The 13,474-nt window shown below is 40.7% G+C and overlaps 1 protein-coding gene across 2 annotated transcripts in view; it reads right to left on the minus strand.

The window, feature by feature from the left end:
* The window catches only part of nagpa (N-acetylglucosamine-1-phosphodiester alpha-N-acetylglucosaminidase), a 47,789-nt gene that overhangs the window by 25,885 nt on the left and 8,430 nt on the right, over nucleotides 1–13,474 (minus strand). For both annotated transcript variants that reach the window (XM_060823691.1, XM_060823689.1), the window contains exons 3-4: nucleotides 9,300–9,439; nucleotides 2,127–2,235 (exon numbers count right to left, since the gene is read on the minus strand). In XM_060823691.1, coding sequence (XP_060679674.1) covers nucleotides 2,127–2,235; nucleotides 9,300–9,439 — 249 coding nt within the window. The remainder of the gene's footprint in view (nucleotides 1–2,126; nucleotides 2,236–9,299; nucleotides 9,440–13,474) is intronic.

Here is a 13,474-nt window from a genome sequence, read left to right on the forward strand (position 1 = left end):
CTTTGATCTTAAAAAAGTGTCAAGCAAGCCAATACCTAAAGCTGCAAGATGATAACTTTAAACTTCTAATACATTGACCAGAACACCCAAAACTCTTGCCTTTACAAGGTGCTTATAAGGGAACCATGTAGACCATATCTAAATTAAAATTCAATATTCTTGCCAGTTCGCTTATGTTTGGATGCTGAGCAATCTTTAGTGGACAAACCAAAATGAGAATTTGTTCCAAACCAGCTCTTGTGCCAAACCAAATAAAACGAAACCAAAAAAAAAAGCAAGAGAAACAAACAGGTTGAATTGAGTTGTTTGGACAAGTTTTGTAAAACGTGCAATACAATTTGAACACACTACCTTTAGAAAATTTATGACTACGTTAAACTGTCTACTTATTTTTCCATGTTTGGAAGTACCCCATTTTTGTGAATATTTGTTGCCTTTCTCAAGCTTCTGACTGACATTTCTGTAGCCAAGAAAAGGATTCATTGTTTTGAATATTTCTGAAGCCCACTGGTAGATTCAAAATAACTTACGATTCCCTCCCCAACAAAGAGTTGCTAAAATCAAAGCTGCAGAACCTTGGTCAGTATCTCCTCTCGCATTGCATTTCAGTTCAGAGCGTAAACTGAAGGAACAACATTCTTTGAAAGTCTTTTCTGAGGGTCGGAGTGAAGGGAAAGACAGAACTTTAACAGGCCTTGAAATTCGGAAATGCTAATGAGTAAAGCCTGTCCTTTAAGAGGTAGAAAATCAGACACCAAAGTCAACAATAAGATACTAATTCATAACTTCAACAATGAATCTTAGAAATGAAGATACCAGTTTCATTTCTTTTTTCATGCTCTTCATAAAGGAAATATGAAATTTGTTTCACATTTGGATTATAAGAATCAAAATCATAGCAATTGTTACTATGTAAACACTAGAATTTGGAGAGGCCAGCAATTTGGCCCATCAAGCCTGCTCCTTTATTCAACATCATAGTCAGCCCAATTGTAGTCTCACCTCCTGGCAACCCAACATAACCTTTGACTTATAGAGTCATAGAGATGTACAGCACGGAAACAGACCCTTCCGTCTAACCTGTTCATGCCGACCAGCTATCCCAACCCAATCTAGTCCCACCTGCCAGCACCTGGCCCATATCCCTCCAAACCCTTCCTATTCATGTACCCATCCAAATGCCTCTTAAATGTTGCAATTGTATCAGCCTCCACCACTTCCTCTGGCAGCTCATTCCACACACGTACCATCCTCTGTGTGAAAAAGTTGCCCTGTAGGTCTCTTTTATATCCTTCCCCTCTCACCCTAAACCTAAGCCGTCTAGTTCTGGACTCCCTGACCCCAGTGAAAAGACTTTGCCTATTTATCCTATACATGCCCCTCATAATTTTGTAAACCTCTATAAGGTCACCCCTCAACCTCCGACGCTCCAGGGAAAACAGCCCCAGCCTGTTCAGCCTCTCCCGATAGCTCAAATTCTCCAACCCTGGCAACATCCTTGTAAATCTTTTCTGAACCCTTTCAAGTTTCACAACATATTTCCGATAGGAAGGAGACCAAAATTGCACACGATATTCCAACAGAGGCCTAACCAATGTCCTGTACAGCCGCAACATGACCTCCCAACTCCTGTACTCTATACTCTGACCAATAAAGGAAAGCATACCAAAAGCCTTCTTCACTATCCTGTCTACCTGCGACTCCAAGGTCTCTTTGTTCAGCAACACTCCCCGGACCTTACCATTAAGTGTTTAAGTCCAGCTAAGTTTTGCTTTCCCAAAATGGAGCACCTCGCATTTATCTGAATTAAACTCCATCTGCCACTTCTCAGCCCATTTGCCCATCTGGTCAAGATCCCTTCCTTGATCAAAAATCTAACTCAGTGTTGAATATGTTTATGGAACCAAATAAACCTGTAGTGTATTTTTAATTGAATCAAGATTACTTTTTGATCTTCTATTGGAATACATTTACATACAAGATTTGAACAATGCCAAGAAAATCTAATATTTCAAAAAAGTGAAGAAATTTCTAATAATTAGTTAATCTATTCATCTTGATTACAAATGTAATTTATATAGCTGTATTAGGACAAGAGAATCATTAATCTGAAGCTTTTATCTTACCCTCTGAGGTCAGTTTGTCCATCGATTTGCAACAAAACAAGCCTCCCATATTTATCATGTCCTATAGAAGTTCGGGCAGACACCACATTAACAAATCTTTCAAAAGATCCTATTTAAAATAGAAGGCTTAGTAACTACTTTGCTTTATATTATATAATTGCAAACTGCATAAATTAATGTATTTTACTGTAAAATGGCCTAAGATACACAGGACAGTATTGGACAAATTTACATCAGATCAAAGGACAACACCATTGAGCAGGTGATCAAAGGTTTGCTTGAACAGCCAACTTAAAAGCATCTTACAGCAAGGAAAAAAGTTAGAAAACGTACATGGTGAGTTTCAGAGTTTAGGACTCAGGCAACTACAGAAACAACCATCAGCAGTAGGGTGAAGTAAATGGCCAGAAATAGAGGAACAGGGTTCTCAGTGTCAGCATTACTTTTACATTTCTAGATCTGCTTTGTGTTACAAATTCAATGTCTGCAGACTATTATTTTGCATGAGATTCAACAGTTACAACCTCCCAAAGTGCACTTCAAGCAAGGTATTCGGGACCAATTCTTCAATCTGAAAAGGTGGATGTGTCAAAAAAAAAATCAGTGTTCCTACCACTGGTCTAGTTGAGATGAATCAACTAAATTGAAAACCCGAGACCTTCTAATCTGCATCATTCAGCCATTGGAAGAACTCATTAACTCAAGTTATTCGACAAATTATAAAAAAAATTCAGGAATATTTTAGGATAATGGTTGAAGGATGTTTCAATATTTTAATTGTTTTATTGCATGTTTTATTTTTCTTTACTACTTTCACATTATGATGGGGAAGGGGAGTGACAATGCCAGGAGCGAAATCCAGAATTGATCCACAACCGCTGTTGAAGTCACTCTCCATTCATGGAGGATCAATATTGGTTTTCCCCTTGAACTGGTCACCTTGTACGCATCAAGGCAATTTGCAAGACAAAGCTTTGACAAAGTTATCTTTTGAAAGCAATATTTAAATTAACCATTGCATTCATTTCAAACAAGGAAACATTGCCAACAAACATTACTGAATCATCAAGAGTATATATACTTTATACAAAGAAAGAATGCCAAAAACATCAAAATAGAAAGGTTTCTGCAAGAACACATGCTTTAAATACTGGTGTTGATCCATCATATGCAAAATACAACTTACATTAATATCGAAGTTCACATAAAAACAGATTATTTACTGGGGGAACGTGATGTTAAGAATAAGGATAAAGGAGGTTTGAGATTTTAGAATAGGGAACGAATAGATGGGCAAAGAGGATAGTTTTAAAAAGATTTCTAAAAGCAGAAAAAGATGGATGGCAGCCATTCAAGGCAGCAGCTCACTACCACAGAATAACGAGGGATGGATAATAAATGGTGGCCCAGCTGTATTCGGTGAGTAAATAAAGTAAAATGGAGCAAGGCAGAGGGGAAAAAGGATAAGGGTGAGTTTATTGCCAACGCCTAACTGCACATGAGAAGGTAATGGTGGTGAGTTGCCTTCTTGAATTGCTTCATTCCAGTTACAGCCAGTAGAGAGGGAATTCCAGACTTTGACCCATGACAACGATGGAACAGCAATATATCTCCAAGTCAGGATGGTGAGTAGCTTGGAGGGGAACATCAATGTAGTGGTGTTCCCATGTATTTGTTGCCCTTGTCCTAATAGAAGGAGTCTAGATTAGAGTGGTGCTGGAAAAGCACAGCATCCGAGGAGCAGGAAAATCGACGTTTCGGGCAAAAGCCCTTCATCAGGAATGGAGGCAGGGAGCCTGCAGTGTGGAGAGATAAATGGGTGGGGGATATGGTCATCGGTTTGTAAGGTGCTATCTAAGCAATTGCCAACGGTGGAATTGGCAGAACAAAGGACGAGTGGTCTGTTACAAAATTACAGAAACCAGGTGGAGTTTTATAACTAGATAAGATGGAATATGATATACATAGAAACAGGCCATTTGCCCAATTCGTGCATGCCCCACTTGACCCTCCTCCCATCTTTCCGCAAATTGCTACCAACATAAGCCATTATAAATGGTTAAAATATAACTGAATAAACCCTTCTACATGTTCACTTGAATAAATCAATATTTGCTTCAGCTACTCTTTACTGGCAAGTTTGACATTTGCACCAATCTGGGTCATGTGTTAGGCATTTAGTCTTGAGGTCCTAGTATTTGACTGAATTGAATTTGGATTTGATGTTGAAATTGAATAGATTCTTTTCTTCGGTACAACATTTAGAAAACTCTAAGCTATGCACATGAATAGGAAAGGCATGGAGGGATGTGGGTCAGGCACAGGCAGGTGGAAGTAGTTTAGTTTCATACGTTCAGCATGGACTGACTGGATTGAAGGATGTGTTTCCATGCTGTATGACTTTATGATTATGACTATAATAAGATTTTTCTGCAGTTCCTATTTATTTCTGGTGTCTTTTTTAGGTTAATAGCCTCTGTACATTTGCTCTTCCCACAAGTGTAAAGACCTCTCTCTTTTTTAAAAAAATACAAATAAAATTCCTTTTAACTTTGAAGACCCCGACATGGTCACCCCTAAGCCTACTTTCATGAAAGCATCCCCCAGCTGTTCATCCTCTGATACATGACTTCCACAGTTTTGATTTTATTCTTGTCAATATTGTTAGCATCCTCTCCAGTACCACCACATTCTAAACAGGAAGAACCATCACAGACTCCTACTTATTCCATGTTGATTCCAACCAAAATTTTATCCTGTTCACTTTGGATCCAAATACAGATACAAATAAGTGTCCTCGAAACTCAGCTTAGCGACTCACTGTTTGTCAGATGCGAAGTCGTCAATCAGTTGAACTCCACTCACTTCCTCCAAATGAAAAAGGTATTCTTATGGGCCCTTGTATGACCCAGATATTGTGGGAGGTAAAGAACATTTCATTGTACCATTCCTGCACACTCATTAAGTTGCATTTTAACAGTATTTGATTGCAATCAGGGCTATTTTGTGCATTCTTCCTGAACTGGATATAGGTGAGTTTGTTTCTAACTTCCAACCTTTTTCCATTTATATGGTTGACTGCAGAATGTCCCATTTGCAGAAACATACTATTAACAAGTATTCATTACAAGCCTGCTGACTCCCATAGCAATCGTGACTGTGCTATCCAGCATTCTGTTTTGAAAGGATGTTATTCTTAGCCTGAATTTCTTTAAAATACTTTCAGATAATGTAACCTTACATACTAACACAAGCCAAAATGTATTTCTACTTCCTCAAAAAAGGATTCAAATCATCAGCCAACCCCTCTTGACTCAGCATGGTTGCTGGAGCTCATGAAAATACTACTTCTATTTCATGTACCTGCACTCACCACTTTCTCCACACCTTCTATCCAAACAGACTTCATGCTCAATGAACTATTTTCAACATCTTGTTCGAGAAATTGATGGGATTGAAGGCTGATAATCTACATTTCAGACTGCTCAAGGCAATGGCCCGAGAAATGATAGCTGTATTGATAGTCATCTTCCAAGATTCTTTAAACTCTGGAACAGTTCCTACAGAATGGAAATGTAATCCTAATTTACAAGAGAAGGTCGAAAGAAAACAGAGAAACTGTGGACCAGTGAGTCCGATGTCAATAGTGGGCAAGATGCTAAAGTCCATCAAGGATTTTATAGCAGAGCACTTAGAAAACAATGGCAGAATCAGACAAAGTTGGCATGAATTTACAGAAGGGAAATCATGCTTGACAAATTACTGGAACTCTTCCAGCGTGTAACTAGAAGAATTACTGGAGCCAGTAGATGTAGTTTAATTGGACTTTCAGTAGGCTTTTGACAAAATGCCACATAAAAGATTATGATGCAAAGTATATAGGTTTAGAGGTAATGTATTGAATTTTCTATCCATTTCATCAACAAACAGGGAAGAGTGTCAGAATAAATGCATCTTTTCTGAACAGCAGCTAGTGGGATACTGCAGGGATCAGTCTTAGAACCTCAGCTATTACAATATATTAATGATTTAGATGAGAGAATTAAATTTCTCAAAACTTTCAGATGACCCAAAGCTAGGTTAAAGGGTGAGCTGCAGAGAGGATTTTTATTTTCTTTATGCATGGGGTGAGGGAGTGACTGGCTAAGCAGCATTTATTATCCATCCCTAACTGTCCAAAGGTGAATAAAGAGTCAACCACATTGCTGTGGGTCTGTATTAACATGTAGGCAAGACAAGATAGGGATGGCGGTTTCCTTCCCTAAAGGACACTAGTGAATCAGATATATTTTTTCAACGATCAACAATGGAAGCATGGTCATTATTAACCTCTTAATTCCAGATTTTAAAAAGAATTGAATTCAACTTCCTTCGTTTGCCATGGCAGGATTGGAACCAGGGTCCCCAGAACATGACCCGGGTCTCTGGAATAAAAGTCCAGCAATAATACCACAAGGCCGTCAGACTGAGTGTGTGGACAAATGCATGGCAAATGCAGTATCATGTGAATAAGGTGAGATTTTTGCTATTTTTATGGTTCTACATAAGATGCTGTGCACAAATTCATCTCAGCTCCTGAGGTGACACCTTTCACACCCTGTCTTATGTAAAATGTCCATACTACAAAGGAGGAAGTGCTGGATGCCTTGAAATGCATAAAGGTTGATAAATTCCCTGGACCTGATCAGGTGTACCCTAGAACTCTGTGGGAAGCTAGGGAGGGGATTGCTCGGCCTCTTGCGGAGATATTTGTATCATTGATAGTCACAGGTGATGTGTCAGCAGACTGGAGGTTGGCTAACGTGGTGCCACTGTTCAAGAAAAGTGGTAAGGACAAGCCAGGGAACTATAGACCAGTGAGCCTGATGTCAATGATGGGCAAGTGGTTGGAGGGAATCCGGAGGGACAGGATGTACACTTATTTGGAAAGACAAGGACTGATTAGGGATAGTCAACATGGCTTTGTGCGTGGGAAATCATGTCTCACAAACGTGATTGAGTTTTTTGAAGTAACAAAGAGGATTGATGAAGGCAGAGCATAGATGTGATCTATATGGACTGCAGTAAGGCATTCAACAAGGTTCCCCATGGGAGACTGATTAGCAAGGTTAGATCTCATGGAATATAGGGAGAACTAGCCATTTGGATACAGAACTGGCTCAAAGGTAGAAGACAGAAGGTGGTGGTGTGGAGGGTTGTTTTTCATACTGGAGACCTGTGACCAGTGGAGTGCCACAAGGATCGGTGCTGGGTCCTCAACTTTTTGTCATTTACATAAATGATTTGGATGCGAGCATAGGAGGTACAGTTAGTAAATTTGCAGATGACACCAAAGTTAGAGGTGTAGTGGACAGTGAGGAGGGTTACCTCAGATTACAACAGGATCTTGACCAGACGGGCCAATGCGCTAAGAAGTGGCAGATGGAGTTTAATTCAGATAAATGCAATGTGCTGTATTTTGGGAAAGCAAATCTTAGCAGGACATATACACTTAATGATGAGTTCCTAGGAAGTTTTGCTGAACAAAGAGACTTGGATTGCAGGTTCATAGCTCCTTCAAAGTGGAGTCACAGGTAGATAGGATAGTGAAGTATGCTTTCCTTTATTGGTCAGAGTATTGAGTACAGGAGTTGGGAGGTCATGTTGTGGCTGTACAGGACATTGGTTAGGCTACTGTTGGAATATTGCGTGCAATTCTGATCTCCTTCCTATTGGAAAGATGTTGCGAAACTTGAAAAGGTTCAGAAAAGACTTACAGGGATGTTGCCAGGGTTGGAGGATTTGAGCGATAGGGAGAGGCTGAACAGGCTGGGGCTGTTTTCCCTGGAGCATCAGAGACTGAGGGGTGACCTTATAGAGGTTTACAAAATTATGAGGTGCATGGATAGGGTAGATAGACAAAGTCTTTTCCCTGGGGTCGGGGAGTCCAGAGCTAGAGGGCATAGGTTTAGGGCGAGAGGGAAAAGATATAAGAGAGACGTAAGGGCAACCTCTTTATGCAGAGGGTGGTACATGTATGGAATGAGCTGCCAGAGGAAGTGGTGGAGGCTGGTACAATTTCAACATTTAAACAGCATTTGGATGGGTATATGAATAGGAAGGGTTTGGAGGGATGGGGGGGGGGGGGGGGTGTGTGTGCTGGCAAGTGGTACTAGATTGGGTTGAGATATCTGGTCAGCATGGACGGGTTAGACTGAAGGATCTGTTTCCATGTCGTACATCTCTATGACTCTATAACTGCTTCCATATAGGACAAAAGCAAAAAATACCAACACCGGCAAATTCTCTTCTAAGTTACTCACCAGTTCTAACTTGTGATTTTTGTTAATAAGTCATCCCTTGTTGCTTTCTAAATTTTCTCACCTATCCAGAATCTTTACAGCAGTGCACGCAGAATCAAATTGTTACAGCAATGGAGATGGTTTTTTTTGGTATGTCACATCTGCACCAGTTTTGAAGAAGCAATTTGCCTAGTATCTTACCCATTTCCTCCTGCTGTCTCCTTTACAGAAAATACCTTTAAATTCTTTATTTGATTTCCTTCCACCACACTCAGCAATTTCAAATCCATACCATTCACTGCTCAAAAAAGTTCCTTTTCCTATCTTCTGCAAAATGCCTTAGATTTTGTCATCTTGTTCTGAATCATTGTATGAAGGAGAAGTTCCAATTTATTTACTCTTAAAATACTGAAGTCTTTTCTGTTCTCAACTGATATCAGCACAGACATCAATAAAGTTTTCAATTTTTGATTTCTTTTGCTCTGTGGACAGCAATTGACATGGACATCTCTGCTTATGATGAGAAACAGATGTGGCTGTAAAAACGGTTTTCAATAATTTTTGAAATAGAGACAATTTTCATCTTTAACACATACTTCTACTTGATCAATTGCAGCACCAGAATACTTGTATGTCATAACCCTGGTTAGAATGCATATTCTAAAAGCAAACAAATATTCTTTCAAAAATAAATAGTTAACAGTGCTTTGAAACTTGTACACATGAACAACATACAAAATGCTTGTAGGAAACAAAAACCAATCTGTACACATTTTTTGGCTTTTGGAACGAGAGAGAAAATTTGGATTTCAAAACACATTTTAAATACAGTTTTTAAATACTTCTGTAGCCTTTTCTTACTGAGTCACATGTTTTGGCTTTTGGACAGTACCTGTTTCCTGTGTCTCCGAACACTCAGCTGATTTGCTCTCATTAATATAAATAGTGCCATTTCGCAGAAGCCATATTACTCCAGTCACTAGTTGAACAAAGGGATTTTCCTTATTCATGACATCATCTTCTGACAGATATCTATCAATATTTAAGAATTATAATTATATTTCTAATTTTGCATAGTATATATCTTACTTAATCACGATTAATTAGGAAAAGTTTACTATCAAACAACTGTACTGGGATAACAGCAAAATGAAGTTTGACACAAGCACAGAAATAGGTTTCTGTAGCATGAGGGCATCAATAAAAGTATTGAAAGGTAATACATGCATTTTCAGATGGATGCAAAAGATCCCCTGGCACTACTCTGAAGGAGAGCAAAGGTGTAATGCCTAATGTCTTGACATATGTTTATTCTTCAATCATAAGTGCATTGAGACATTTGTGTCCCTGCATTGTGTTCTGTAATTTGATTAGACTTACAGTGTGGAAACAGGCCCTTCGGCCCAACAAGTCCACACCGACCCGCCGAAGCGAAACCCACCCATACCCCTACATTACCCCTTACCTAACACTACGGGCAATTTAGCATGGCCAATTCACCTGACCCGCACATCTTTGGACTGTGGGAGGAAACCGGAGCACCCGGAGGAAACCCACGCAGACACGGGGAGAACGTGCAAACTCCACACAGTCAGTCGCCTGAGTCGGGAATTGAACCCGGGTCTTCAGGCGCTGTGAGGCAGCAGTGCTAACCACTGTGCCACCGTGCCGCCCCGAATTTCACTCCTTTTTAAAAAACTACCTTTAAAAATGCCTTTGGCAATAATGTATTTATCTTTGCATTAATCTTGGCAAATTGAAGCAGAATATAATCTTATAACAACAGAGAACTAGGAAATGAATTAGGCATGAACGTGTGTGTGGAAGTAATGGTGAGGATAACAACATTCACTGTTCAAATCTAGACCAGCAACCACACAGGCACAGAAAACAAAACAAGACAATTAACAAATTTGAGTTCTTCTGCTCCCTGAGGAGTTGTGCAAGACTGTTAGCTCATTAATAATGGAGTTTTCAGTACTGTTGAAAAGAGAAATAAATGTTATTCAAACAATAATTGTGCCGAGCAGTCAGAATGATGTTTGGTAATGCTACTCCTTTTGGGGACAGTGCAACAATGTAGTACTGGGGAGAATGTTTCAGGCGTTCAGATGGCATATTTTCTGACATATTTAGAGGTGTGTCTCCAAACGTAGGTGTTTGCCTTTGGGATCTTGGAAATTGCAGTTTATCTGGGAAACAAAAATTGAAGATTGTCCCCCTCAGATTGTTCCCCATCTGGGAAGAAACAGATTTTAAAGTCATTTTCCAGAAGTTGGAGAACAGGTGAGTGAGGCAGGTCTTTCACAACAGATTCTTTCTCCTAACTGAAAATACAAACCATCTAGAAGCTTGCAAAACACTATTCAAACAGAACAGTAATAAAATCCAGTTGCAAAAAATGATCAGATATTTTCAGTAAAGTGATTTCAAGCAACCAAGACGCTCAGTTATCTGAATCCAGGTAGTTTCCAACTAATGCTAAAAACATTTTGAATACATCGTTTCATTGACCTCTTTAAAAAAAAAGTATCGCCCCAATTACTTCGTGCCCTGTTCACAGATTCATCAACATGAAGACAAGTGTTCTTAATTGCTTTACAGCATCCTGTTATCGCTTGGTGAGCCCAGATGTCCCTATCTTCTGCATTCCTTGAGATTCCCCCTTTTTCTGAGCCTTCCTGCCTGCCTATTTACTGCATTGGAAAATGTGTTCCATAATTCAGCATTACATTTTAGTCTAAATGTTTAAAGACAAGTTTTAAGGCTATAGACTCTCTCAATAAAGCCCAATCAGAGAGAGAGAAAAAAGTTGGACAAAGAAGTGGATAATGGTCAGCCGAGAAGAATGAATAGCTGCTAACAGGGATTATTAGGAGCTGACAATGGGTTGTGGGTGATATCTTCCCCTGCAACTGCAGGAAATGCAAAACTTGCGCCCACACCTCCTCCCTTACCTCTCTCCAAGGCCCCAAGGGATCCTTCCATATCCGCCACAAATTCACCTGCACCTCCACAAACATCATCTATTGCATCTGCTGCACCCGATGTGGCCTCCTCTATATTGGGGAGATGGGCCGCCTACTTGCGGAACGCTTCAGGGAACACCTCTGGGACGCCCGGACCAACCAACCCAACCACCCCGTGGCTCAACACTTTAACTCTCCCTCCCACTCCACCGAAGACATGCAGGTCCTTGGACTCCTCCATCGCCAGAACATACGACGGTTGGAGGAAGAGCGCCTCATCTTCCGCCTGGGAACCCTCCAACCACAAGGGATGAACTCAGATTTCTCCAGTTTCCTCATTTCCCCTCCCCCCACCTTGTCTCAGTCGATTCCCTTGAACTCAGCACCACCCTCCTAACCTGCAATCTTCTTCCTGACCTCTCCGCCCCTACCCTACTCCGGCCTATCACCCTCACCTTGACCTCCTTCCACCTATCACATCTCCATTGCCCCTCCCCCAAGTCCCTCCTCCCTACCTTTTATCTTAGCCTGCCTGGCACCCTCTCCTCATTCCCAATGAAGGGCTCTGGCCCGAAATGTCGAATTTCCTGTTCCTTGGATGCTGCCTGACCTGCTGTGCTTTAACCAGCAACACATTTTCAGCTGTGGGTGATATCAGCCCATGTGATAACTAGTATGTGGGGTTGAGAGAAGAGATGGGGAAAAGTGTTTAATATTGTTCAACAACTTTAGGGCTTAAATCTAGAAAGCTGCGGAGTTCGCAAAGTGCATATGAGGTGCACTGAATTTGCACTGAACTTCACTGGAGAACTATAGCAAGGCTGGGCCAGATGTTGGACAGGGAACATTGTGGTAATGAAGTGACAGGCAACTGGAAGCTCAGGACCTTTTTTGCAAACAAAACATAAAATGTTCTGCAATCTGGTCGCCCTATCTCTGCTTTGTTTCAATACTAGCATTGCCAGCAGCGAATACAGTAGACTGGATTAAGCTAAGTGCAGGTAAAAGGCGCTGTCTCACCTGGAAGCCATGTTTGGGACTTTGGATTCATAGGAAGGAAGTAAACGGGCAGGTATTATACCTTTAGTGACTGTAGGTGAAGGTGTCATAAGGATGTATTGAGAGTAAAGGAGGAGTGGATCAGGGTGTGCCAGAAGGAACGGCTGACAAGGAGGTGGTGGAAATGGCAACTAACGATCGCATGGATGTGGATGTTGGTGGGGTAGTAGGAGATAACAAGAGTGAACCCTAACACCGTTGTGGGAGGGAAGGGAGGGGGAGATGGCCAATGTGCAGAAGACGGGTTGGATCTATCATTTACAGTGCTCGGGACTCATCGTTTGAGGAAGGTGTACATTTTGGAGGCCCACTTGCTGAAGTTGAAAGTTAAAAAAAATCACAACACCAGGTTATAGTCCAACAAGTTTATTTGGAACCACTAACTTTCGGAGCGCTGCTCCTTAATTAGGGGTTGTGGAGAACACAACAACCTGAAGGAGCATCACTCTGAAAGCTAGTGCTTCCAAATAAACCTATTGGATTATAACCTGGTGTAGTGTGATTTTTGACTTTGTACTCCCCAGTCCAACACCGATGTCTACAAATCATGATTGTCAGAACAGATGCAACAGAGACGGTGGAACTTGGGAGAATGGAATAGTCTTTACAAGAAGCAGAGTGGAGGATGTATAGTCACTTAACTATGGGAGGTAGTGGGTTTATAGTGGATATTGCTGGTGGGCCTATCCCCAGAAATAGAAAGAGAGATGTCAAGGAAGGGAAAGGTGGAGTCAAAGATGGATCAGGTGAAGGTGAGACCTGGATGGAAATTAGAAGTGAAATAGATAACTTTTCCAATTCCAAACTAGAGGGGGAAGTAGCACCAATTTCATTATCGCTATGTGAAAAAATTTGAGAGTGGGGGTTGTAATAGTACTGGAACAAGGAACATACCACACACCCCACAAAAAGAGGCATTACTGAAGCCCATATGGATACCCACAGACACACCTTTGATCTGAAATTGGCATTTTACTGTGGTTAAAGGAAGTGAATACTCAAGATAATGGATGAAGTCCCAAGATAGGCTGAGATTAAC

The sequence above is a fragment of the Hemiscyllium ocellatum genome, chromosome 4, assembly GCF_020745735.1.
Source record: "Hemiscyllium ocellatum isolate sHemOce1 chromosome 4, sHemOce1.pat.X.cur, whole genome shotgun sequence".
NCBI lineage: Eukaryota > Metazoa > Chordata > Chondrichthyes > Orectolobiformes > Hemiscylliidae > Hemiscyllium > Hemiscyllium ocellatum.